The 26,741-nt window shown below is 54.8% G+C and overlaps 1 protein-coding gene across 2 annotated transcripts; it reads left to right on the forward strand.

Annotated features, from left to right (window-relative positions):
- Window positions 1-5,285: 5,285 nt before the first annotated feature.
- ZNF112 (zinc finger protein 112) lies at window positions 5,286-17,704 on the forward strand. Of its 2 annotated transcripts, none has more exons than XM_058675182.1 (4): window positions 5,286-5,348; window positions 10,237-10,363; window positions 12,029-12,124; window positions 14,763-17,704. In XM_058675182.1, exons 2-4 carry the CDS (start codon window positions 10,240-10,242, stop codon window positions 17,303-17,305), a joined length of 2,763 nt encoding a protein of 920 aa, XP_058531165.1. In that variant the 5' UTR covers window positions 5,286-5,348; window positions 10,237-10,239; the 3' UTR covers window positions 17,306-17,704. The 2 variants fall into 2 exon arrangements, with proteins under 2 accessions (XP_058531165.1, XP_058531164.1); XM_058675181.1 differs by having other exon boundaries at window positions 5,294-5,348; window positions 10,212-10,363.
- Window positions 17,705-26,741: the final 9,037 nt, after the last annotated feature.

Genomic DNA, 26,741 nt, shown 5'->3' on the forward strand with positions numbered 1-26,741 from the left:
CCCTCTTGTCCAGCTTCCTTGGTCGTTGCTGACTGGGATCGCACAGTGGCTTGAAAGGGAGAGAAGGTAGGACAAGGGAATGCGGGTTCACACTGGACTTCAGTCCTTCCGGAAACACAGAATCTCAGGGAAGATGAAAACCTCTCTGCCCTGTGGCTGTACCTAGTCACCCCACCCAACTCTGTGACCGTGTTCCAGTATTTCCCTGTCAGTCCCCGCTGCTACGTCGGGTCCACCGCACACGGTTGTGCAGAATGCGTACTCGTCCTACCCATTAGGACAGTGACGTGAAGGGCAGGGACATGATTAGGAGGCAGGACTTGCTGCTTTTCCCTGAAAGTTGTGTGTTCTCGTAGGAGCTCCTGGTGCCTCCCTGTGTCTCTCACCGTGTCCAGCGTACGCTCTTCTGTTGTGCTGTCAGCCATGTGCCTGTCGTATCTCAGTCTGGACGGGGCATGTAGGCTGTTCAGGAAGCACCAGAATTGCGTATGACGCAGGAGCCTTTGCCACACCTGGTGTTTGGTGAAATGAGTGACTCCGCTTAGGTCAGGGAGGCGAAGTTCTTCCTTAATGAATCCTCCCTCAAAAGAGTTACAGAGACGGGAAGAGAGAAAATAGATCTCTTCCATCTGCTGATTCAATCCCAAAATGGCTGCAAGAGTCAGGTGTGGGCCAGGCCAAACAGCAGGCGCTTCCTGCAGGTCCCGTGTGGGTGCCAGGGGCCCAGGCATTTGGGCCAGCCACTGCTGCTTTCCCGGGCACATTCAGCAGGGGGCTGGAGCAGCCAGGACACGAACCAGCACCCATATGGATTGCTGATCTTGCAGGCTGCATTTTAACTTGCTGTGCCCCAACACTGGCCCCAGCACCTGTTTTCTGATTGACACCTTGCAAGTTAAAGTGACTGTAGCTCTAATTGTTTCATAAAAGTGGATTAAAGCCAGGGACAGTTCTCACCTCATCATGGATGTAGCATGTTCATTCAGACTCACTCTGCTCTTCTAGGAGACAGGATTCAAGCCATCTTGCGTCTTCAAGAGAAAGACCTGAGGTTTAGCTGCAGGTCAGGATCATGTCCCATGTCTCCAAGGAGTTTATCCTCCATGTTTAGAAGCAAGTGTTTCCCTCTGTGCAGAGTAAGCCGGAGCATCTTCTGAAAATCAAGATGGCACAGCTGGGCACTGTGACACAGGGCCTTCCCCCAGGCTCGTGGAGGCGAGCCACTGCGCGGCCCAAGCCCCAGAAGGCTTGGGGAAGACATCGGAATTCCCCGGGGAGAGGAGCTGTGTGCATGTGGCCGCGTGGTGACAGCTCCCATCCGAGCTCGTGGGCTCACGAGGAGTCCTGCGGTGTGCGGAAGAAGGGCCTCAGCCTCCCAGGGCTGCGGGCCCCGGCTGTGCAATCAGCAGTGGAGCGTCATTGAGTGGTCATGCAGTGAGGGCGGCACCGGCCTCGTAAACACAGCCTTGCGTTCACCAGGTGAGCACACAGCAGGGCGGTCTAAATGTGACTAGTGGGGGAGGACGGCTTCCCTTGGGGTAGGTGTGGCCCCTGTTGAGGACCACCAACAGCTCCCACATCCCTAGACATCAGGCCCTTTAGGAGACACACCCTGTGAGTGAGGGACCTTGGGCATACTTCATCTCTTCCTAGCCAGCCTCAGGGCCATGGGGGGGCGGGGAAGAGGCTCCATGAAGGCACTGTGTGTGGGAAGCCATTTGGTTCTCTACAGGGGCATGGTACCCCAAGGAATATTTAAAGGGGCTGGGGAGGCAGTGCCACATGTTGGTAACTCTGGTTCCGTTTCCTAGGCACTGAAGAGGATTATTTCCCAGCAACCCGTGCAGCTGAGAGTGCGCCCTGCGGCTGAGTCCTCACCAAGGGGCTTGGGCGCAGTGATGAGCCACCTGCGGCTCTGGCCTGCCCAAGCCACAGCATTTCCTCAGGGCGTCTCTTTCTCTAAGGCTGGGTTGGTAGAAGGAGGTTATCAGACCTGTGTGGGGCCTTTTTTTTGGAGTGAAAAATAAAGTTATATTGTATTTGACTACCAAGATTCTAGCTGTTTTCATTGCCTTGCCTATCCAGACCAGTGCAGAGGGATGTACTAGCACAACTTTTTAAAGATTTATTTCCAAGCCCAGTGTGGTAGCCTACTGGCTAAAGTCCTTGCCTTGAACGCGCCGGGATCCCATATGAGTGCTGGTCAGTATCCTAGCTGCTCCACTTCCCTTCCAGCTCCCTGCTGTGGCCTGGGAAAGCAGTCGAGGGCGGCCCAAAGCCTTGGGACCCTGCACCTGTCTGGAAGACCCAGAAGAAGCTCCTGGCTCCTGGTTTCAGATTAGCTCAGCTCTGATCATTGTGGCTACTTGGGGAGTGAATCAGTGGACAGAAGATTTTCCTCTGTATCTCCTTCTCTGTAAATGTGACTTTCCAATTTAAAAAATCTTTTCAGCATAAATAAATATTTATTTCCTTAATTTAAAAGGCAGAGTTACAGAGAGAAGGAGGAACAAAGGTCTTTCTTTTTTTTTTTTTTTTTAAGATTTATTCATTTTATTACAGCCAGATATACACAGAGGAGGAGAGACAGAGAGGAAGATCTTCCGTCCGATCATTCACTCCCCAAGTGAGCCGCAACGGGCCGATGCGCGCCGATCCGAAGCCAGGAACCTGGAACCTCTTCTGGGTCTCCCACGCGGGTGCAGTGTCCCAATGCATTGGGCTGTCCTCGACTGCTTTCCCAGGCCACAAGCAGGGAGCTGGATGGGAAGTGGAGCTGCCGGGATTAGAACCGGCGCCCGTATGGGATCCTGGGGCTTTCAAGGCGAGGACTTTATCCACTAGGCCACGCCGCCGGGCCCGAATAAAGGTCTTTCATCCATTGGTTCACTCCCTAAGTTGCCGCAGCAGCCAGAGCTGAGCTGGGTCTAAAGCCAGGAGCCTCTTCCAGGTGCAGGGTGCAGGGTCCCCAGGCTTTGGGCCGTCCTCTGCTGCTTTCCCAGGCCACAAGCAGGGAGCTGGGTGGGCAGTGGAGCTGCCAGGACTCACACCCATGTGGGAGGATCGTGCTTATAGGTGGAGAGTCAGACAGCGGAGCCATTGCACCAGGCCAGGGAGTGGAAAGGGTGGTCAGTTTCTGTTCCCAGTCTCAAAGGACATGTTTTTAGTAATCTCACTTACGCCTTTTGTGTCTGTTACGGTTTATTTGTAAGGCTTTATCAATGCCTAGTGTCCTAGGTTTCTCCTCATGAGTGAAGGGTAAATTTATCATGTTTTCATTCCTAAAAGAGCAGCTAAGTCATGATGTGTTATCTCTTTATTACTTGAGGTGGCGTTAAAACATTCTGTTGAGAATTTTTGCCATTTTTACTTGTAGTGTGGTAGGTCCATCATTTGGCATTCTAGTTAGGTCTCTGATAGATTTTTCTATAAGCGCTATCATTGAATTGTTAGGAAGTGTTTTCTATTTTATTATTCTCAAATTAACATGGTTTATGAAATATTTGGTAGAATTCACTAATGGGGCCCGTTGCAGTAGCCTAGCAGCTAAAGTCCTCGCCTTGCACATGCCAGGGTCCCATATGGGCACTGGCTCATGTCCTGGTGGCCCTGCTTCCCAAACAGCTGCCTGCTTGTGGTCTGGGAAAGCAGTTGAGGATGGCTCAAAGCACTGGGACCCTGCACCTGCGTGGGAGACCCAGAAGGAGCTCTGGGCTCCTGGCTTTGGATCAGCACAGCTGCAGCTGTTGCTGCCGCTTGGAGAGTGACTCAGCAGACGGAAGATCCTCCTCTCTGACTTTCCGATAAAAATAAAATAAATCTTAAAAAAAAAAAAAAAAGCCTTGACCTGGGTCACTAATGGCATCAATTAGAGAGTTCCTTATGAGGAATTTTTAGTAAGAAATTCAGCTTTTAGGGCTGTTGCTTTTCTGTGTACTCATTTTCGGTGACTTGTGTGTTTCGGTAAATGTTAAGTTTCTAGCAGTCACTCATACGTTCTCAGTTTCATTTTGCCATTAAGTTCCACATAGTATTCCCAGCAAGTGCATCAAGTGTGTAGTGATGTTTCCTGCTGCAGCAGTAAATCCCCACTTGGCTTTGTCAGTTGCTTTGTTCCTGTTTCAAAGAATACCCTGTGAAAAACTGTCTTGGGTTCAGTATTCCTTCCATTTCATTTCTCTGTTCTCATCTTTCTACACTGAGAGGGGAAACCATTCACTTTTCTTCCCAAAGTTGCTTGAGATGGATACTGCTTTTTTTTTTTTTTTTCGTTTCCAGCCCTTTTTCTCTTCATCTAAATATTTAAGTTTTCTATTTCATTTGGTTCATTTGATGTTTTCTAGGTTTTTTTTGTTTTGTTTTGTTTTTTAAGATTTATTCACTTTTATTACAGCCAGATATACAGAGAGGAGGAGAGACAGAGAGGAAGATCTTCCGTCCGATGATTCACTCCCCAAGTGAGCCGCAACGGGCCGGTGCGCGCTGATCCGAATCCGGGAACCTGGAACCTCCTCCAGGTCTCCCACACGGGTGCAGGTTCCCAAGGTTTTGGGCCATCCTCAACTGCTTTCCCAGGCCACAAGCAGGGAGCTGGATGGGAAGTGGGGCAGCCGGGACACGGATCCTGGCGCTTGCAAGGCGAAGACTCAAGCCACTAGGCTACTGCGCCAGACCCAACTGCCTATTTCTTGCCCAGGGGACAGGTGGGCATTTAAACTTTGTTGTCATGACCTTCCTCCTGTTAAAATTCTGGGTTGAGGCAGTCCCTTTTCCATTCTCCCTGGATCACCCTGTTCTCTGTCAGGGCAGGAGGAAAGCAGGCGACAGGAGCTGGGATTGTCCTTAAGCTTCCACACTGTGGCACTGCACCCGTGCCCCTGCCCTGGGCGCCCCGGCTGGCCCCGCTCGGGCACCGGCCACTGTGGCAGGACTGCCCCGGGGGAGGTGCTGCAGAACTGTCAAGAGCTCCAGCTGCCTTCGCTCCCACGTTAAATTAAAAAAAAAAGGCATTTCTAGTCGAGTCACGCTGAGATCCGGCCTGCCTCAAGCTCGCTGTCCAAGGCCGGCCATCGCCAGCGCTCTGGGTGTGGGAAACGGTCTCGGTGGCAAGAAGGCGGATTTAGGAAACCATTGCTTAGGATTGTGAGATGCCAGCCGGACGCTCCGCCCCAGGGAGTGAGGGGCGGGCTGGGGATTCTGGGAAGTGTAGTCCTGAGCCCCCCTCGTGACGGGCCGGCTTCCGCTCTCGCCGGGAATTCTGGGAAATGTAGTCCCTGAGGCTCCTGTGGGCAGAGTGGCTTCCGGCCCCAGGTCTGTAGGCGGCGGTGGCCTCGGTTCCTCTCGGGCAGGTGAGCGCTCCTGGCCCCGCGTCCAGGTCCGGGTCCCCGCGCCCACGCTGATCCTGCCCTCGCCTGGCCGTGGTCCAAGAGCATTCAGGGCCGAGAGCGCGTGCCCACGGCCGCGCGCCGGGTTTAGGGTCTCTCGGAAGGAGGCTGGTCACGCTTGGGCAGCTGGCGCATCCCTGGTGGGGTCCGTGTTGTTGTCCCTGCTGGGGTCCGTGCTATGGTCTGTGCTGGGGTCCCTGCTGGAGTGCGTTTTGGGGTCCCTGCTGGGGTCCGTGCAGGGGTACGTGCTGGGGTCCCTGCTGGGATCCGTGCTGGGGTCCCTGCTGGAGTGCGTTTTGGGGTCCCTGCTGGGGTCCGTGCAGGGGTCCGTGCAGGGGTCCATGCTGAGGTCCGTGGGCTCCCATGGCACAGAGACCGAGTCTCCCGGGCTCCTGGGTGCCCGATCCCGACCTGCGGCCAGGCCCGCTGCTTTCTTGCCCTGTGGTCCCTGCGATGGCCCGTTGGGTCTGCATCTCACACAGGTGGGGTCTCCCTGGGATGGGGGATGCGACCTGGGTTCCCGGGACTTTGTCAGATTCCAGCAGTTCCTGGAAGCTGCCTTCAGCCCCGCTTGAGGAGTGTGCTGCTGGTCTCTGTGGGAAGCAGGGCGGGAGCCCAGTCCCCGTGTGGGGTTTGCCTTGGGAAGGAGAGGGTCGTCCCCACCCAGGCTCTGGGGTATCCCGTCCCGACCCTAGTTCTGGTCTCTCCCAGGCACCTGCCAGCCGGAAGTGGCCCAGGCTGGAGTCCTGGCAGGGGACTGTCTCCCCAGCAGGATGGAGCACCCCCCCCCCTTTCTCCTGCGTCCTGTCCCCTCAGGAGAGATGTCTTCTCATGGGCAGGTGCCCTGGTGTTGACTACATGGGGCGACAGGACAGAGGAGGGCAAAGGGAGGGGGTGTGGGCAGGGGCAGGAAAGTCTTCAACGTTTAGTGTTGTGTGTGTGTGTGTGTTAAGATTTGTCTTATTTTTATTGGAAAGGCAGATTTACAGGATAGAGAGAAAGATCTTCCATCCACTGATTCACTCCCCAAGTGGCCACAATGGCTGGAGCTGAGCCAACCCAAAACCAGGAGCCAGGAGCTTCTTCCAGGTCTCCCACACGGGTGCAGGGTCCCAAGGCTTTGGGCCATCCTCGACTGCTTTCCCAGGCCACAAGCAGGGAGCTGGATGGGACAGGGGATTAGAACAGGTGCCCATATGGGATTGCCAATGTCACAGGTACAACCTTACCCACTGTGCCATAACACCATCCCCTGCCATCGGCAGCTTGGCTGTATTCCATCTGAAATGTTTATAGCTCCTTTGTGGAGTTGTGATTGATTATTGTGAAGGATTAAGGAGAGACATAAAGAAAACACTCTCCCTCATATCCACACCGCCTGGGTTTGTGTGTCACTGTTGGAAGCGCCCTCTCCCATTGACTTAGCGTGGTGCCGGTCTGGCTGGAGAACACCAGGGGGCGCAAGAGCTGCACGTTGGAGAGCGATGCCCGGTTCAGCGGATGCACGGGCTTTCAGTGCATAGTCCCTGAGATCAGAACCAGACAGGCAGGGCCAGAGCAGAGTCCCCTGAGGACAGAACCAGACAGCTGGGGCAGGGGCCGAGCCCCCAAGGTCAGAGTGGACAGCTGGGGCCAGGGCCAACCCCTATGGACAGAACCAGACAGCTAGGACCCAGCATTGTGGAATAATGGATCAAGCTGCCGCCTCCAGAGCCAGCATCCCATATGGGAACTGGTTTGAGTCCCTGCTGCTCCGTTTCTGATCCAGCCCCTTGCTCATGTGCCTGGGAAAGCAGTGCAGGATGGCTCAAGTCCTTGGGGCCCTGCTACCCCAGTGGCAGTCCTGGGTGACTGTCCTGGCTTCAGTGTGACCCAGCCACAGCCATTGTGGGCAGTGCACCAGCCCGCAGAAGAGATCTCTCCAACTCTGCCTTTCAGATAAACAAAATATATAAAAATATTTTTAAAGGTCTGTTTATTTTTTATTGCAAAGTCAAATATATATAGAAGAGGACAGACAGAGAGGAAGGTTCACTCCCCAAGCAGCTGCAACGACCATAGCTGAGCTAATCTGAAGCCAGGAGCCAGGAGCCTTTTCCAGGTCTCCCATGCGGGTGCTGTAGGGTCCCAAGGCTTTGGGCCGTCCTCGACTGCTTTCCCAGGCCACAAGCAGGGAGTTGGATGGGAAGCGCCTCTTATTTTGCACCATCATGATGATTGAACTTGAACTAGCTCATTGGACAGCGTTAATTCATAAGCCCGCACTGGCAACACGTGTGCCTGCAGGGGCGTTCACAACCCACACTGCTGGTTCCCTCTCAGTGACAGCTCAGGCTTGGGCGTGTTACGAGAGACAGGAGCCAGGAGTCAGGAGGTCCTGCGCTGCTCCTGCAGCTGCCCCATCGAGACAGCGTAGCTTGGGGTGACCCACGTGGCTCAGCTTGCAGAGTGCTGCTGCCTTTCTCAGTGTCTCTGCATTCGGGAAACCTTGCCGGACACACGCGCCAGTTTACAGAGCCAGGGAAATCACTCGGAGGTGGTGGTGGCTGCCACATGGGGCCCCTGTCCCGCTGGCGGAAGACCCAGACTCGGGCTGCCGATCCTGGCTGTTGTGCAGCTCACAGGACGATCCGTGGGCAAGCGACAACGGCTCACTGCCTCGATACTCTCAGCTGTGCCCGTCATGGGTCGTAGGAGCTCAGAGCTTGGCTGCTGCCTGCTCTGCTTCCCCAGCTCCCTTTGGCTCTCAGTCTGGGCAAGGCTCTGATGGGCTCTGTCTGAGTGTCAGATCTGTGGCCCCTACAGCAGTGTTCCCCTGGACATGGCCTGGGGAAGGGTCCGGTGGGTGGCAGACCTCTCTCTACATACCCCACCTTGCTCACAGTGCAAGATCAGCTCCCTCTCCGCCTTGTTAGTTCTTTCTCGCCATTGCTACCCCAGCACAGCCAGATACCAAGCCTTGAGGGAGAGCTCTCAGCATTGAGCTGCAGGCTTCATGGCTCTGGCCCAGCTGGCGAGCAGGGCAGCGCTGGACAGCAGGTATTCGTTTGTGTCACCGCAGCGACTCTGTCAAGATGGAGTTCACGGGCCCGGCAGCGTGGCCTAGCGGCTAAAGTCCTCGCCTTGAATGCCCCGGGATCCCATATGGGCGCCGGTTCTAATCCCGGCAGCTCCACTTCCCATCCAGCTCCCTGCCTGTGGCCTGGGAAAGCAGTCAAGGATGGCCCAAAGCCTTGGGACCCTGCACCCGCGTGGGAGACCCGAAAGAGGTTCCTGGTTTCCGGCATCGGATCGGCGCGCACCGGCCCGTTGCGGCTCACTTGGGGAGTGAATCATCGGACGGAAGATCTTCCTCTCTGTCTCTCCTCCTCTCTGTATATCTGACTTTGTAATAAAAATAAATCTTTAAAAAAAAAAAAAGATGGAGTTCACGTTTTCTGGGTAATGTGAGAGAGGGGCCCCGCAGGTCTCAGGCCTAAGTGTGGGAAGGCAACACTAGCCCGGGCCTCCTCTGGCGTTGGGAGATTTGTCACTGCTTTCTAATGCAGGTGTCTGAGCGTCTGAAATAAATGGCATCGACCGGACAACATGGTAAGACAGCAGAGGGACAGACCCTCCAGGGCAACGTGCTGGGGAGTCGTCATGCTTTTTTAAACATTTGTCTTGTTTTTATTGGAAAGGCAGATTTACAGAGAAGGAGAGACAGATCTTCCATCCACTGGTTCACTCCCCAAGTGGTCGTAATAGCCAGAGCTGAGATGATCTGAAGCTAGGAGCCAGAGCTTCTTCTGGGTCTCCCATGTGGGTGCAGGGTCCCAAGGCTTTGGGCTACCCTCAACTGCACAGGCAGGGAGCTGGATGGGAAGTGGAGCAGCTGGGACATGAACCCGCACCCATGGGGGATGCCAGTAGTACAGGAGGAGGCCTATGCTTTCCCTCGCCGCCTCCCCCGCCGTGTGGATGTGTGTAATGTCATTACGGGCCCTGTGAAGTTATCAGCTTAAACATCAGCCGCTGTAGGGTTATGGGGTTTTGAATCATGCCTGTGGTTGCCCTGGCACGGTTTTTGTGGGCTGTGTACAGCCCATTGGCCAGGTTTTCCCTTGATTCTGCTAACTTACCATGCATCTGGCAGAGGGGAAGTAAGTTGTGATGTTAATATTAACAGCGAGAGCTGAGGGCGCCCTGCACGCTGGGCCCGGGTTCTCCAGGCCTCACCTGCAGGCGCTGACGCTGCTCCTGGGACCCCATGGTGTCAGCAGCAGCACTGAAGGGGGAGCAGAAGAAACGGGCCTGGGACCCCACAGCGGGTCGAGGGCCCGGGACCCCACAGCGGGCCGAGGGCCCAGGACCCTGCAGTCCCACGTGAACCACAGAGGATGAGCGCCATAGCCAACAGTCAGGGCACCTGCTAGCCTGTGTGCCTGGCAGATGAAGTAAATGGTGTGTGTTCAGATGTGCATAAGAGACTCAAACAGGCCCTGTTGGAATGAAAGCCTTCCTGGGGCACAAAGCGTTATAAATAAATCAAATGGAAAACTAAGTAATCCAGGCAGCCGTGGAGTCCTCGGGATTTTCCTTAGGGCACAGTTGAAAGAACAAGCGATTCTTTCCCTGTAGCCCTGTGGGTGGATGGAGTTAGCAGCAGGCAGGCAGCAGGTGGAAGGTGGCATGTGGTAGCGGCAGGCAGCAAGCGGCGGATGGCAGGTGATGGGTGGCGGGAGGCATGGCACAGGTGCAGGAAGCTTTTCCAGTTTGACTCCACCCGCGAGAAGCAGAGCAGCCTCCTGTACTTTGTCTTTGCTCAGCGCCGTCCCTTCTCCACAGGGTCTGTGTGCGCTTGACCTTGCAGGAGATGGTGACCTTCAGGGACGTGGCCGTGGTCTTCTCCGAGGAGGAGCTGGGGCTGCTGGTCCCCGCACAGAGGAAGCTGTACCGCGAAGTGATGCTGGAGACCTTCCGGAACCTGCTCTCCGTGGGTGAGCACAGGCGCCCTGCAGATCTGGGCGGCCACCTCCTGTATGTGGATGTGTGTGCACGCCCTCCGTCCTCGTCCTCGGAGGTTGGGGCCCTCAGAGCCCAGCTAGCACAGTTGTCTGGTGGTTCTCCCTGGGCCGGTCTGTCCTTTGAACCCAAAACGAGCATATTGAGGTCCTGCCCACTCCACTGGTTTGTCTTGAAGCAAGTTAAGTCGCAACAGCTTTCTTGTTTTGCAGGGTACTGGCTCCTGGTTGTTCACCTGCTGTTGTTGTTGTTTAATTGTTTTGTTTTGTTTTTGTTTCTTTATCGGGGTCTTTGTAAGTAAACTCATAGCAAACTTGCAAACTAAAAGAGCAAGAATCCCCAGACAGCTCCCACCTTTCCCTCTGTTTCATCACTATTGCCCGTGTCCTGTTTGGCAGGTGGCCCAGGACCACCCTTGGGCCCAGGACGTCACCAGACACCTTGGGGGATTAGGAGAAGCTCAACCAAGGGAGGAGGCCCCCGGCTGTGGCAGAGGCCGGGGTCCCCTGAGCTTGATGCTGCCAGGTGGCCTGGCCCAGCATGGGGACAGCATTGGCTGTTCCCAGCAGTGACATGTGACTGTCCCCCCTGAGGGATCGCCAGCCAGGCAGGCTCCCCTGAGACTCAGCCCTCGAGTCCTGTGGGTGGGCGGCCACCTGTGAGGCTGGCCTTGCGTGCAGCCGCCCCTGGAGGGAAAGCTTGTCAGGCCGCTGCCGGTAGTTCACCTGTCTGCCACGAAGCCCGGCCTCGGAGGAGGAAGCCGCTGAAACTCCCAAGGACGGAGGAGATCACCTCCCAGGAGCCGAAGGCCGAGCCGGGCCTGACTTGGCACAGCCTTAATCTTTTACTGCGAAGTCTGTTTTGTAGAAAGGTGAATTCTGTGCTCTCAAATGTCCCTGGTGCAGCTTGGATACTTCCGTGTAAGCACTTGCTTCTAGCTCCTTCCTTCATAGTGCAGCCTGGTGTTCTGAGTTCATCTATCCCGGAGCCCGGCCTTGCAGCCCCCCGATTCCTGCCCCAGGGAGCGGTGTCCCCACACCCAGGTCTGGCTGCCGGGGCGGGTCCTGGCCACCGTGGGTCTTAGTCTGTGGGAACAGAGCTAGAAGTGGATGTGTGTACACATGAGCCCACGCGCCTGCATAGACATACACACATGAAGAACGCATCTGCTTCGCTGGAAGAAAAGAAGAAATTTTAGTTAAAGCTACTCTGCAATGCCATTTCTCACCCATGAGATTTTAGGCAACGCTCTGGGGAATAAGGCACCCTGATACACAGCACGTGAGAATGCAGAGGGACGCAGCCCTGGAGGAGGGTCTGCGACATTACCCAGCTGAACTCTGGGTTTACTCTCTCCCAGGCTTCCAGCTCGAGGAGTTTCCCCTAGAGATAGCCGTGCGCAGAACAGCGCTGCCCATGATCAATAGTGACCCACACAGCGTCCACACAGGAGCGAGGAACACATGTGGCTGTGACTTGTGCTAGCCTGCGTCAGAAGAGACCCAGGGAGGGAGGACGGGCTGGGAAATCCTGCCGCTGGTTTCCTGCAGTGCGTGGGGGGATCGATCCAGCTCCGACACACGGGGACGCGAACTGGGTGTCATCAAACCTGAACCCCTTCTCCCTCCCCCTCTGTGCAGCACACCAGCCCTTCAAACCCGACCTGATAGCCTGGCTGGAGAGAGAAGGAAAGGTCCCGGTGGTGGAGAGAGCAGCCTGGAGCCCTGGGAGCCCAGGTGAGACTGGCCATGTGGCAGCGGCCAGGCCCAGCTCGGGCCTGTCAGTGCTGTTTAAACCGGGCTCCCCACTCACAGAGGGCGCATGGCAGGTATGGAAATCAGGGGCCCCAAAGTGTATCTCCCCTCTCGTGATCCACTCTCCCTCCAGGCCGCCCTTGGCAGTGCCCGTCACTTCCCATCAGCCCTGTCAGTTACGCTTCCTCAGGTGCCCTGGCCAGCTCCCCTCCCTGCTCCGAGGGCATGGACGGCTGGTGGCCGCGTGGTGTGCCGTCCTCGCTCGCCTGAGCCAGCTGACAGGTGGGGGTGAATCTGTGAGACCGCAGGCAGCTAGGCTGCTGGCCGCCTGTCCCACTGCCCTCGCCGCTCGTGGGGATTCACAGACAGGGGGTCGTTCCTGCTAACGGAGAGGAATGGCCCGTCAGCTAAAGGCAGGGGCAGGAGTGGTCAGCACTGACTCGGTCATCGACCCTTCGCGCAGCAGCGTCGCAGGGACACTCGTGTTCTGAGGCCCAGCTTCCCACCGCTCCCCGCTTCCCCGTCCTCTCACTGCAGCACCATGGCGTGGTTACGGTCTCGATGGAGAACTTTCAAGCTGAGCATGCCTATGAGCCCAAATACTTCGGGACAGTTTCTTGAGTTCTCAAGACTCCAACTTCTAAAGCCACTGTCCCCGCTGGGTAACTAAGGCTCATCTATCTTAGGTAGAAAAAAAAAATTAAAGCAAAATGTGAAACAACTTTGCTCCTTTCATCAGCTGTTGGTTCCATCTCAGGCCAGTCGCACAGACTCGAGAGGCTTTGCTGGCCACTTCAGTGGCTAAACCCTCGCTTTGCATCTGCTGGGATCCCATATGGCTGCCAGTTTGTGTCCCAGCTGCTCCATTTGCCATCCAGCTCCCTGCCTGTGGCTTGGGAAAGCAGTGCAGGACAGCCCAAAGCCTTGGGACCCTGCACCCACATGGGAGATCCCCAGGAAGCTTCTGGCTCCTGGCTTCGGATCAGTGCAGCTCCGGCCGTTGAGGCCATTTTGGAAGTGAACCAGCGAATGAAAGATCTCTCTGTATACCTACCTTTCCAATTAAAGTAAAATTAATATATATATATATTATATATATTCTGTTCTTTGCCCCAGTCTTCCAGTCTTGCTGCCTGAGCTGTCGGCAGGAGCGTGATCTCACTTTGTCAAACATCTCGTATATTTTTTACATGTGCTAACCTGCTTATGAATCTTATAGTAATGCAAAAAAAAAAATGTGCTCACTTTCTTCTTGGTGCTCTTTTAATAATTTTGGTTTCCAAGAGCGCCCATGTAGTGGTTCTCTCCCACAAGGACCGAGTTTGCGTCAGACCCAGATCAGGAGCCAGGAACTCAATCCAGATCTCCCATGTGGGTCTCCCCGCGGGTGGCTAGCACCCAGCCGACGCTGGCACCGTCACCTGCACAGTCCAGGGCGCACGTTGGCAGGAGGCCGGGATCTGGAGCGGGGCTGGGAACTGAGCTCAGATACTCGGGCCTCCTACCCAGCATCCTCCGTCTAACTGCCAGGCTCAGCTCCTGTCCCCGTCCTTATCTTTAGTATGCTAACTTGTCTCCTTCATTGATAACCTCAGGGAAATCCCTTCAAGTCTAAGGTTATGAACTCTTCCTTGTCATGGCTGCATAATATCCTAATATGTAGATAATATATGTAACAGGCTTCATGAAGACCATTGCTTACCCCTCCCCCTCGAGGGACAGGGATTCCCCTCCCCCCCATCCAAATGTCCTTGTGTATGGGTGATGTTATTCCTCTGCCATAGTTGCCTGCTCACTCAGAGATTAAAACCACACTGCACTGCCATCAGACCTGGCAGCAGAGTTAGCATAGGCAGCGTGCAGGAGCTGCCCGCTCCAGCTGGGCCGGGTCAGGCTCACCAATTGTCCCCACGACAGGAGCTCTCGGGTGGCAGCGGGCCACGAGTTCCACACTTCCACACCTAACCGTATTCCACCAGCGCCTTCCAAGTTTCTCGCCTCTGCACCTTGGCCCTTTGTGACTGCGCAGCAACGCCGGCAAGGAGCTGTGGCTTGTGTTCAGAGCTGCTTTACATCCTGAAGAGCAGCCGCCTTGCAGAGACACGCCACTTACGGTGTCTCCCCGTTAAAGGCCTGTGCTGATCTTCCTCCAGCTCAGCACGCATCCCACAATCTTACACACACTTCACCATGCCCCTGTGCCGGGGGGTGGGCGAGGGGTTGTTATCAGGACAGTAGCACATGGCCCCTGCAGCTGTGACCTTTCCAAACTGGGCATATCCCCTTGTCCTGCCCGTGCTGGGCCCCCATTTGCCCCAGGATAACCGCCCTGGTACCATGCTTCTGATTGGTCTAGACATTCTGCATGGGCTACCTTGGTTTGATGCCCAGGTGGGGTGGCAGAGCCCAAGGCTGAGGTGTATAGTATAGTATAGAGAGCTTTAAGGAGGAGGCTCCTGTTCCTGACAATGAAAGAGCGTTCTGTCAGGATTCTTAGGACAAGCGGCATGGGGTTTCCTGTGGTTCACTTGGGTTTCGTTTTATGGCCCGAGTGTGCTACCCTGAAATCTGAAGGAAGAGCTCACCTGCGTGCATTTCTCAATTCTCTTCACACTCGTAGGAGGCAAGAATCAACACGGGTCGGAATGTATTCAAGAAACGGGACTCGGCCACCTTCCCTCGTTCAGGGAGCCTTGTGCCTGGCGGACCTGGCAGCCAGCTGCAGGCGCGTTAGCCACGGGCCCAGATTCCACACAGACTTCTCCAGGGAAGACTTTGCAGCTCCAGGATGCAGGAGATGCCCCTGTCTGCGGGGTTTGCCCAGAAATACCAGCAGTGCAGATTTCTGAAGATGGCAGCTACCTATGGACTCACACTGGGCACGGCTCCCACGATGCAGAAAACCCAGCGTCTTCCTGTTGGCCGTCCCAGCCTCCTTGGAGGAGAACATGTCTGGCAGGGTCACGGAACCATCGGTGTCAATGTCCACGAGTTTCCATGGAAACTCGCTCTGCAGAGGGTGACAGTGGCACCCGTTGGATCTCCCATCCGGAGCATAATGTGCCAGGGCGAAGCCACTCTTACCATGACTGTGGAGAAGATCCCATGAAGGCATCATTACTGCCCCAGCCCCCAAGGCAAACGGGACAGAAGCTGGGTCTGTGCCCTGAGCGTCTGCAAGGCGACCAGGACAACAACAGGTCTGGCGTCCGTCCGAGGTTTCACTTGGAGGGGAGGCCTGGCACATGCCAGTGGTGTGGCGATGACTGTGCCTGTGGCTCAGTGCGTGCGCATCCAAGCCTCGCGAGAGGAGGCACAGATGTCAGGGAGAGCTCACCGCTGGCAGCTCCACGGAGCGTGCCTGCCCAGGACCAGCTGTGCGCATGTGGCGAGCGCAGGGACAGCTCCCATCAGCTGGCCTCTGCTAGCGCTCAGGAGCGCCTCTGCGCAGGAGAGGCGGCCTGTCGGTGCCGCAGCTCCGGGAGAGCCTGCCCTCCTCACTTAGACCACGGTGGCATCTTCAGGGTCCACGCTGTGGTGGAACCCCGTGGGGCTGAGATCGGGGATGTCCATGAACAGAACACCTGTTTCCACGCCCCTCAGAGAAGTCACCGAGTGGGGAAGGAGTGCATGGCTGTGGAGTGTGGAGAGGGGCACGCGTGCAGTTCAAACACGAACACTCAACGTGGAGATGGCTCAGTGGAGAAGCCCTCCTATGACCCTGAGGAGCGCAGTGATGTTCTCAGGCTCACCTCCCGCGTTCTAGACCTCCCCACAGTCGACCTCAGGGACCAGCCATGCAGGTATTACATGTACAGTAAGCACTTGGGTCAGAACTTGTATTCTCAAGGCCATGAGAAAATTCACCTTGGAGAGAAACCTTGCAAGGAGTGTGGTAAAACTCTCAGCTGGGGTTCAAGCCCCGAGGCTCACCAGGAAGCCCACCCCGGGCCGAAGCCGCACACATGCAGCGCCTGCGACAAGGGCTTCAGCCACAAGTCTGTCCTCCACGTCCACCAGCAAGGGCACACGGGCGAGAAGCCCTTCAAGTGCGCCGAGTGCGAGAAGTCGTTCCGCCGGAGCGCCTACCTCCAGGCGCACCAGCGGGTGCACACGGGGGAGAAGCCGTTCAAGTGCGCTGAGTGCGGCAAGGGCTTCAGTCGCAACGCCTACCTGCAGGGCCACCAGCGAATCCACACGGGCGAGAAGCCCTTCAAGTGCGAGGCGTGCGGCAAGGGCTTCAGCCGGAGCTCCCACCTGCAGGGCCACCAGCGGGTGCACACGGGCGAGAAGCCCTACAAGTGCGCCGAGTGCGGCAAGCGCTTCAGCTGGAGCTTCAACCTGCAGATCCATCAGAGGATCCACACCGGTGAGAAGCCCTACAAGTGCGCCGAGTGCGGCAAGGGCTTCAGCAAGGCGGCCACGCTCCTGGCCCACCAGAGGGTCCACACTGGTGAGAAGCCGTACCGCTGCGAGGAATGCGGGAAGCGCTTCAGCCAGCGGGCCTACTTGCAGAGCCACCGGAGCGTCCACTCTGGAGAAAGGCCACATGTGTGCGAACTCTGCGGGAAGGGCTTCAGCCAGCGGGCGTACCTGCAAGGTCACCAGCGGGTCCACACCAGAGTGAAGCCGTACCAGTGCGCCGTGTGCGGCAAGGGCTTCAGCCAGAGCTCGCGGCTGGAAGCACATCGGCGAGCGCACGCCGGCGGGAAGCCCTATAGGTGTGCCGTGTGCACCAAGGGCTTCAGCGAGAGCGCGCGCTTGCAGGCGCACCAGCGGGTGCACGCGGCAGGGCGCCCCTACAAGTGTGAGCAGTGCGGGAAGGGCTTCAGCGGCTACTCGAGCCTACAGGCCCACCACAGAGTGCACACAGGCGAGAGACCCTACACATGTGAGGTGTGCGGGAAGGGCTTCAGCCAGAGATCTAACCTGCAGGCCCACCAGCGGGTGCACACGGGCGAGACGCCCTACCAGTGTGACGCCTGCGGGAAGGGTTTCCGCTGGAGCTCGGGACTACTGATCCACCAGAGGGCGCACGGTGGGGAGAAGGGATGCGCCCCGGGGCAGTGCGCGCAGGCCTTGGCTGCACCCCAAGTCTGCGCGCAAGTCAAGGCCTGTGAAACACAAGCCCCAGAGCGGGAGCTGATACTCAGTCAGCTCTAACAGTTAAAATAAAAAGTTTCGGGGGAACATTTTAGGGGATTGGAAAAGCACCGCTTCTCTCCAACCTCAGCACTCAGGAGCCCACCCGGCAGAGACCTCCGATGCAAAGGAGCTGTGTCAGAACTTGGTCACCGCGCACGGAGCTGGAGCTCTGGATGTGCGAGTGTGGCCAGGAACTGAACAAAGTACAGTCAACAGGCCGAGGTTCCTGTCCAGTGAAATAAAAGTCCACCGAGGAAGGGATTTTGTTCCTTGCTAGGGCTACAAAACTCAGTGAAGATTTTGCTAAAGGAGTAAAAGAATGTAAAATATGTATCATGTTGGAAGATTTTATTAGACTCACTTAAAAATTATTTTAAAAGTATTTGGAGGAGAACTGTGAGTTCTTGATATAACTTCAGATACATGATTTGATGTGTGGAAGCAGGAAGCACATGAGTTTGGGTGGCCCCCTCCTGGGGTTGGTTCCCTCCCTTAAGTGGGAGCGTGCCCATCACCAGCCACTGGGCGCTTTCTCCTTGGTACCTTGCCAGTCAGGCTGCAGCGCCGGGCACCTGTGTGTATACACCCGGTGCGCTGTACACCGTGTGAGCTGACAATGTTTCTGGATAACTCAGCAAAGATGGAACACTCCATTTTTGCATAATTGATTTTTTAATTCTTGCTCTGTGTGCTGAAGGCATTCCAGAAATGATTCCTGATGGCAGATAATTTTCAATAAGTGTGGAAGTCACAGTACTTGGATCGTTTTCTTCTCTGTATTTTGACCAAAGTCCATTTGCTCTTACTCCCAAGGATTGTAGTCTTTGTTCAGTGCAAACCTCTTGAAAGAACCTGTGACGACTTTGAAGGACTTTAACTTGGCATAGCTCTCCCACTCACACCAAAAAGAGGGAAAGTTTTGAATTTTTAAGTATTTTTAATCAAATAGTTTTATTACAAAGAGAAATATTTACTAGCTGGTTTCTGTCTAAAAGAACAGTATGTTTTGTTGATGAGTGAAAATACAAGCTTGTTGTCTAATATATATCCAAATACAAACATGAAATTCTGCTTATGTATCCAAGTGTAAAGTGTGTCTAACCACCTGGAAACTCCAGACTCTTGTGTTTAAGCAGTTTTAACTGACAAAAGATTGTGCAATGATGGTAATCTTTTACAAACTAGAAATAAATGCCAGGTCCAAAGGAATTTGGATCACATTTCTGTTGAGGTCTAAGATGCAGGTTAGAACAGGGCAGATAGAAATTGAACATGTGCTATTATACCCCATACACAGATTGGTGTATCATTTGAAGATAGGTGGAGGGAACTGTAAGTTCTGTGTGTGGCTTTAGAGCCCTGCTCAACCCATAAGCTGTTAGTGGAGATACAGGGAGGCCATCAAAACCTTTCTGGGAAAGCCAACGGGAGCGAATAACACTCGGCACCAACGGGAACCAGCAGGACAGCTCGCCCAAGTCCAGAGACCTCAGTGTTACATTAAATATAAGTGTTCTAAAAACACAGAGCTTGTCAATTTGGATCTTAAGAGTACAATTAAATGTGTACTGTATGCCATCTATAGGGAACAATGTTGGAAGATACAGTATCTGATTACAGGATTTAAGAGGGTTTTCACTAAGATGATGTATTGACAACGGCCCCGTGTCCTTGGAATCTGTGTAAAGATTCGCCGTCGGGAAGTTTAGTTGGTGGTTTCCGAGTCTGCTTCGCTGGTCTGTGTTTCTGTTTTAAGCTGATATTGCTTTCATTATTTTACCCCTTTTCAAAAACATTTTTATTGGAAAAGCAGATCTACAGAAAGAAGGAGAGACAGAAAGATCTTCCTTCTACTGGTTCACTCCCCAAATGGCTACAGTGGCCAGAGCTGAGCTGATCTGAAGCCAGGAGCCAGAAGTTATCGTTCAGTCTCCCACACGGGTGCAAGGCCCCAAGGCTTTGGGACCTCCTCTGCTGCTTTCCCAGGTCTCAAACATGGAGCTGGAGGGGACGTGGAGCAGCAGGACATGAACAGAGATGTCACATGGGCACCAGTTCGTGTCCTAGCTGCTCCACTTTCCTTCAAGCTCCCTGCTTGTGGCATGGGAGAGTAGTGAAGAATGGCCCAAAGCCTTGGAGCCCTGCACCCGTGTGGAAGAACAGGAAGAAGCTCCTGGCTCCTGACTTCAGATCAGCTCAGCTCCAGTGGCTGCAGCCACTTGGGGAGTGAACCAGCAGATGGAAGATTTATCTGTCTCTGGCCCTTCTTCTCTGTAAAATCTGCCTTTCCAATAAAAATACATCTTTAAAAACGAAAGAAAAAAGAGAAGAAAACAGAAGCGTTCAGGAAGAGCCGAGCCTGGAAGGGGAGCCTGGGAGAAGTCAGGGACCGCACAGGGAAGCTCCACCCTGCACCAGGAGTGTTTCCCACTAAATGCCACTGGTGTTGTCAGGGCTCCGTGCCACACCCCACGCGGAGGAGAAGGCAGCCAATCCCGGAGTCAGAGTGAATTGAGAACCCGTGTTGTGGTCCAGCAGGTTCAGCTGCTGTTGGCTAAGCCAACATCCTAAGTTGGAGTTACTGGTGTGGGCCCTGGCCACTCCGCTTCTGTCCCGGCTCCCTGCTAAGGTCCCTGGGAGGCAACGGGACCTGCATCCCTGCGCCCCCTGCCATCGTGTGGCAGCCCTGGGTGAAGTCCCTGGCTGTTCCGGGCCCAGCCCTGGCAGTCACTGCAGGCGGCTGGAGAGTGAAGCGGCTGGTGGTCGAGCTCCCCGCCCTCCCACGTAAGTCCTCGCCTCTCTGTGAAAAAGAATTCGCTGACTTGGGGGTGATCCAGCAGGCCTGCCAAGGCTCTCACAGCGGACTCAAGCGGTCATCTGCTTGTCCCATCGAGAACCTTCGTGAGCCGTGCTGTCCTGGGGTGACTGGGGGGTGGGGAAACGCCAGGTGCTGGCCGAAGCTCACAGCCTCCCGCAGACCCACTGGAGCCCACCTGACCATCATAAAACTACATAAACAGCCAGGCACCCTGACCAATCAGAGGAAGGCCGCACACTCCGCGGACCAATCAGGAACCTGGACACGAGCCAATCACGAGCCTCGCAGCCCCGTGTCCACCTGCAGGCCCTTGGCCTTCGGCTGCTTCTGCTAGGGCTCCTGGCTCCGAGCTTAGCAGTCAACAGCCTCCCCAGCCCCTCAGCCCTCACCCGGCCTCCCCTTCGCCGGGGTCAGCGAGCACCTCCCTGCGCGACAGGCAAGCTGACCCAGTCGTGGGGTCCTCCAGCAAGGCCCCCAGCCTGTTTGGGGTGTCGTTTGGAAACAGCTGGGCTTGCTTGGCCAAGGAGCGTCTCTCTGCTTGCAGCTAAGCCATCAAAAAGCCTAGCGCGTTCTGGCCTTTTCCACAGTTTTTCCACGGCCTTCTCGCTCTCTGCCTCCCCTCCTGCCCCTGAAGGAGGAGGAGAAAGGGACAGTTCCAGGTAGGTGGGATTTTTGCAGCTCCTTTTGGTGGTGGATAACATCTTTTGTCTAAGTCCTGGAGGAGAGTTGAGGCTGTTTCGTGTTTGCAGTGTGCCACAGGTGGGCCTTCGTTTTCTGATTGGGCTTTGTTTTGTTTGTTGTGGTGGTTGTTTTTCACTTTGGTTTCACACGCTGTAGTTGAAAAATGAATAAAAACTTGGAAGAGCCTGCATTATTGGCCTGGCTTACAAGCCAGCCGTGCTCAATGCTGGGCTAGAAATAGGCACATTCAGTGGCGACGCAGCTGGCCATGGAGGCCAGCTTTCCTTGACTGTGACATGGGTGTGGTTGAGCTGTGGCGCGCGCACACACATACACACACACACACACACACACACACCGCACAGCTCACAAGCGGAAGGCGGTGCAGGGGGCGATGTGGCATTGCCCATCGTGGGAGCTCCTTGCCAGGGCCACCTTTAGGATGTTGTCCTCCCTTGGAGGCCCAGCCGGACAGCCCTTGGTTGATTAGCTTGGCCTGGCCCTATAAGTGGAATCCTACAATGAGCGCCCGTCTTGACAAGCGAGTGTCTTCGTTTTGTAGAGTGTGGCATGGTTGGAGTCATCTCTGTGGTGATGAGTCTCTAGCGCAGGAGACACTCTGTTGATGAGCTGCTGTTTCCACCTTGGGGCTGCCGCGTGAGGCTCTGCGGCGACCCGGCGTGTGAGCTCTCACGTGGATACATTTCGGCAGGTGCATCCCGTTCCGGCTCACCGTCGCAGAAGTACTAGGTCGTTTCCCAAGCGATGGCGCCATCTGCCGTTGCCTTGCTGTGTTATGGTTCCAGGTTTTCTACTTGCTTGCTAACACTTGCTTCAATTATTTCTTTTTAAGCCTCACCACCCTAGGAGGTGTGAACTGATATCTTACAGTGATACGAGCTGACATCTTCCTAATGTCACAGTTTTTGAATTGAATTCCAGTCTGTGCTAATGCAGAGTGCCACGGTTTTGATTGTGGTCACTTTGAGTGGGAGTTGGGTATTGTGATGCATTTCGTTTTGTTCAAAATTTCTCTGCCTATTAGGAGTCACTGAGTTTTAGGACTTTTTGATGTTTTGATGGTGGTGGGAATGGGTCTGTAAGTGCCCCAGGGTCTGTGAACACTGTGACTTCACTGTTTACATTGTAACCAGTTTCTCCCCCAGGGTTTCATAGCTCTGGCTGTGAAGTGCTCACTCCAGTCATTTTAAAGACTTGTTTATTATTATTTTATTGGAGAGGTAGATTTACAAAGAGAAGGAAAGAAAGAAAAATCTTCCATCCGATGTTTCACTCCCCAAGTGGCCACAATGGCCAGAGCTGAGCTGAGCCAAGTTGAAGCCAGGAGCCAGGAGCCTCTTCCAGGTCTCCCAAGGCTTTGGTCCATCCTCCCCTGCTTTCCCAGGCCACAGGCAGGGAGCTGGATGGGACACGAGCTAGAGTCCCTGTGAGATCCCAGTGCATGCAAGGTGTGGATTTAGCCACTAGGCCATGGCACCGCCTGACAGGTTTTCTTTTCCACTTTTGTGGTGTTTGGTGGTGGTTACTATGAGTGAGCTTCGCTCTGCTGCTTGTTTTGGCAATTTCAGCAGTGGGATTTACAAAAGGTGACTGGTTGTTGTATTTTGGTTTTTGTACTTTTGCAACTTTCTGGGTGAAGTCTGGGCTTTGCAGTATGACCGGAACCGTGTCCTCTGCGAACAGGGCAGCTCTGATGTGGCGCTTCCCTGGTTGCCTGTGGGTCCTTCCGCCTGCCGCAGGGTTCGGGTTGAGAGCTGCAGTACCACACCGCCTGCCAGTGTGGGAGCAGAACCCCTGGTTCGTTCCTGCTCCCGGAGGGGGTCTCCCAGCTTTCCCCCCAACAGCTTGCCACTTGTGGGTTGCTAGGGAGGCACGTTCCCGGCACACCTGCATTTGGGGATTTTTTTTTTTAACCACAATAGGATATTAATTTTTATCAGTGATGTTTCTTCTATTGGGGTGCTCAGTTGGTTCTTGTTTCTGTTCTGTTATTGGCTTGCACATATTGAACCATCCTTGCACTGCTGGGATAAACCTGACTTTTTCAGTGTAGATAAAATGAGCAGATTTTATGTTTTTCACGATACGGATGTAGGAGCATGGGGCCTCCTCCCCGCCTTGCCCCCTGCACCTTTCTATTAGATACCCATTGATTTTCCCCACATTGTCACCATGGCACATCACTCACTTCACAGTAACAAGCTTTACATTGCGAAGCAGACAGATATCCACACAGCACGTAGAGGAAAAAGAAAAAAGAGGATTTTATTTATTTATTTATTTATTTATTTTAAAGATGTTTAAAACTGGAAATCTGATTACTCAGGAGTATAGCTGCAGGGCATGTGCAACAGTTAATTCCCAGTATGCTAATCTCCCTTCCAGAGACTGGGCTTTGGTGTGCTCTCTGTATCAGCCATCAGAGATCGCGACATGGCATTTGTCTTTGGCTCATTTCACTGAGCATAATGGTTTCTAGCTGGATCCATCTTGTTGCAAAAGATTTCACTCATGATTATGGCTGAGTCAGATCCCAGAGTGTGTGTGTACCGCATTTACTTGATCCAATCTTCAGTTGATGAGCATCTGGGTTGATTCTGTCTCTTGGCTGTTGTGATCATGGAAACATGGGGGTACAGATAACTGTTACAGACTTCATGCCATTGGCGTGTAGTCCCAGGAAAGTCCTGCTTGGCCGTGGTGTGTAATCGTTTAGTTTCCTAGTGTTCTGTCCAAGTTCTGTGTTTCTGTTCTTCAGGCACGCTGCTCTGCAGGTGGTCCCCTGCTGTGCCTGGTCCGGTGATGCTGCCCTCATGAGTCCTGGAAAGTTCTCTCGCTTTCTGTTTCTTGGAATGTTTTCATAATCCTGCATGTTGGTTCGTCAACATTAGCTAAAATTCAGAAGGGGAGCCACCGACATGTCATTGGCTTTTCTTTGTTGGGAGACTTGATGAGCGATTCAGCCTTGGTTACTGTGTCCTCAGGTGTGCTGGGTGTTTGTGGCTCAGGTTTGGAGTGTGTTTGTGTCCACGTCTTCTAGGCTGTATGCTTTGCTGGTTTGTAATAACCCAAGCAACCCGGGCCCAGCACAGTAGCCTAGTCACTAAAGTTTTCATCTTGTACAGGCCGTGATCCCATCTGAATTCCAGTTCATGTCCCAGAGGCTCCACTTCCCATCCAGCTCCCTGCCTGAGGCCTGGGAAGCAACAGAGGATGACCCAAAGCCTTGGGACTCTGCACCCGCGTGGGAGACCTGGAAGAAGTTCCTGGCTTCAGATCAGCTCCACTACGGCCATTGTGGTCACTTGGGGAGTGAATCATCAGACAGAAGATCTTCCTTTCTGTCTCTCCTCTTTTTATAGCTGACCTTTCAATAAATATAAAATACATTTTTAAAAATTGTAAAAAAGATTTATGAGAAAGGCACAGTAACAGAGAGAGGGAGAGAGAGAAAAGAGATTCACAAGGCCAGCACTGGGTCAGGCCAAAGCCAGGAGCCAGGAGCTCCTTCAGGTCTCCCACGTGGGTGCGGGTCCCAAGCCCTTGGCCCATCCTCTGCTGCTGTCCCAGGCCACAGCAGGGAGCTGATGGGAAGTGGAGCAGCCGGGACTTGAACTGGATGCTGGCAGCATCAACAGCAGCTAAGCACACTATGCCATGATGCTGACCCCATGACTCTGCCTTGGGAGTCAATAAGATTTACTTGTTTTTATGGGAAAGGCAGATATACAGAGAGAAGGAGAGACAGAGAGGAAGATCTTCCATCCTCTGATTCATTCCCCAAGTGGCTGCAGTGGCTGGAGCTGAGCCAATCTGAAGCCAGGAGCCAGGAGCTTCTTCCAGGTCTCCTAGGGGCGTGCAGGGTCCAATGTTTTGGTTTGTCCCCTACTGCCTTCCCAGGCAGGGAGCTGGAAGGGAAGTGGGGCCACTGGAGTTAAAACCGGTGCATGCAATGTGAAAACTTTAGCTGCTAGGCTACTGCACCAGCCCAATAAGGAAATCTAAATACATACATACATACATACATACATACATACATACATACATTTGTGCCTATGGGAAGACCAGGTTCTCCTAGAGGGAAGGAGATGTTACATTAGGAGTGTGTAGCGCTGCAGGCTGGTGGGGAGAAGAGGAGGAGGGAGGAGAGAGAGAGAGAGACAGACCCACATCCATTGCCTAAGTGCCTCTGAGGAGCCAGCTGGCTTCCAGCTTCACACCTGCCGGGGTCCTCCAGAGTCTCCCACCACGCCACTGCTCGGGGACCCCCTCATTCTACGCCTTCCCTGCTTGTAGGGACCCTTCCTTGTATTTCACCTGGTGGGGTGGTGCTCTGTCCCCCATGCCTCTGTTGGGTACCCTGGAGCAGCTCGGCTGCCCGGCCTGCCTCATCCTGCGCGCGCAGCAGGGATTTCTGAATGGAATCACGGGGCGCACACTTGGAAATCTCTGAGTTTTCCCACATCCCCTTTCTGCCCAGTGGTTTCCGCACTGGGAACCTGTACTGATGCTCTTCCAGGGACCGGGACATCACCGTGGGGCTTTCCCCACTTCCCAGGCCTGCCTCTCTCTTCTGACTGACGAGGGGCTCCACCCGCCTTTCCTGGGGCTTCATAGTTGGGGACCCTCCTCACTCACTGTCCCCCTGGGCCCCTGACTCCTTGGTGAGAGGCAGATGGTCATTCAGTCCCTGGTGCTGGACGATGCTGCACCAACCACTCAGGCTGTCGGTCAGGGATGGTCAAGTTAGGGTCAAGGGTCAGGAGGCCAGAAGGAGGTGAGGCTCGGCAGGTGTGTGGGGAGCGCTGATGGCCAATATTCTTGGGCCAAAACATAGAATCAGTATGATCCGGGTCCCTGCTGTTGAATGGCTGCAGGAAGCGTCTCACCAGATGCCCGGCCTGGATGATGGGAGGGATAGTTGGGTTAGGTCTGGGAGCTGGATGGTGCCTCCTGGGACCTCTCCTCCCTCAGAGAGCCCGGCCTGGATGATGGGAGGGGAGGTTGGGTTAGGTCTGGGAGCTGGATGGTGCCTCCTGAGACCTCTCCTCCCTCAGAGAGCCCGGCCTGGATGATGGGAGGGGTGGTTGGGTTAGGTCTAGGAGCTGGATGGTGCCTCCTGAGACCTCTCCTCCCTCAGAGAGCCCGGCCTGGATGATGGGAGGGGTGGTTGGGTTAGGTCTAGGAGCTGGATGGTGCCTCCTGGGACCTTTCCTCCCTCAGAGAGCCCAGCCTGGATGATGGGAGGGGTGGTTGGGTTAGGTCTAGGAGCTGGATGGTCCCTCCTGGGACCTCTCCTCCCTCAGAGAGCCCGGCCTGGGAGACTCAGCCACCAGACGCAGAACTGCACCTTAGGTCAGGAGACAGTGACAGATCTGAGAGCCTCCCTGCCAAGGGGCGACTTCCTCGGGGGCTATGGGCTGAGGTGGCTGTGCCAGTTCTGGGGCTGGGGGTGCCCCTCCATGAGTGGGAAGAGTCCGTGTGCCTTGAGGTTGGAGGAGAGGTTTCACAGACGAAGGTGGGCTGTGGCTAGCCTGAGTGGACTTGAATTTGCTGGAGACGCTGCTTCCTGCTGCGGCCGTGGCCAACCCTGCTGGATTCCTGGACGTGACTGAGAACTGAAAGCTGTGAGCGCTGGAGAACAACTTGGTTCAGGGGTTCCCCCTTCACCCACTGGTTCTGGGTTTACGTGCCAGGGTGGTGGCTTGGTCTGCCAGGCCACCTGAGGGGAGAAGTTGGCTCCTGAAACTTCCTGCTGACACACACGGGCCCTGGCGTGTTGCCCATACAAGGAGCCAGTTTCATGTCTGCTGTCCAGGCTGGGTAGTCAGTATTGGGACTAGCGCTGTAGGTGAAGCCTCTGCCTGTAGCCCCGGCATCCCCTAGGGGTGCCAGTTCAAGTCCCAGCTGCTCCACTTCCCATCCAGCTCTCTG

Source organism: Ochotona princeps, chromosome 16, assembly GCF_030435755.1.
Source record: "Ochotona princeps isolate mOchPri1 chromosome 16, mOchPri1.hap1, whole genome shotgun sequence".
Taxonomy (NCBI): domain Eukaryota; kingdom Metazoa; phylum Chordata; class Mammalia; order Lagomorpha; family Ochotonidae; genus Ochotona; species Ochotona princeps.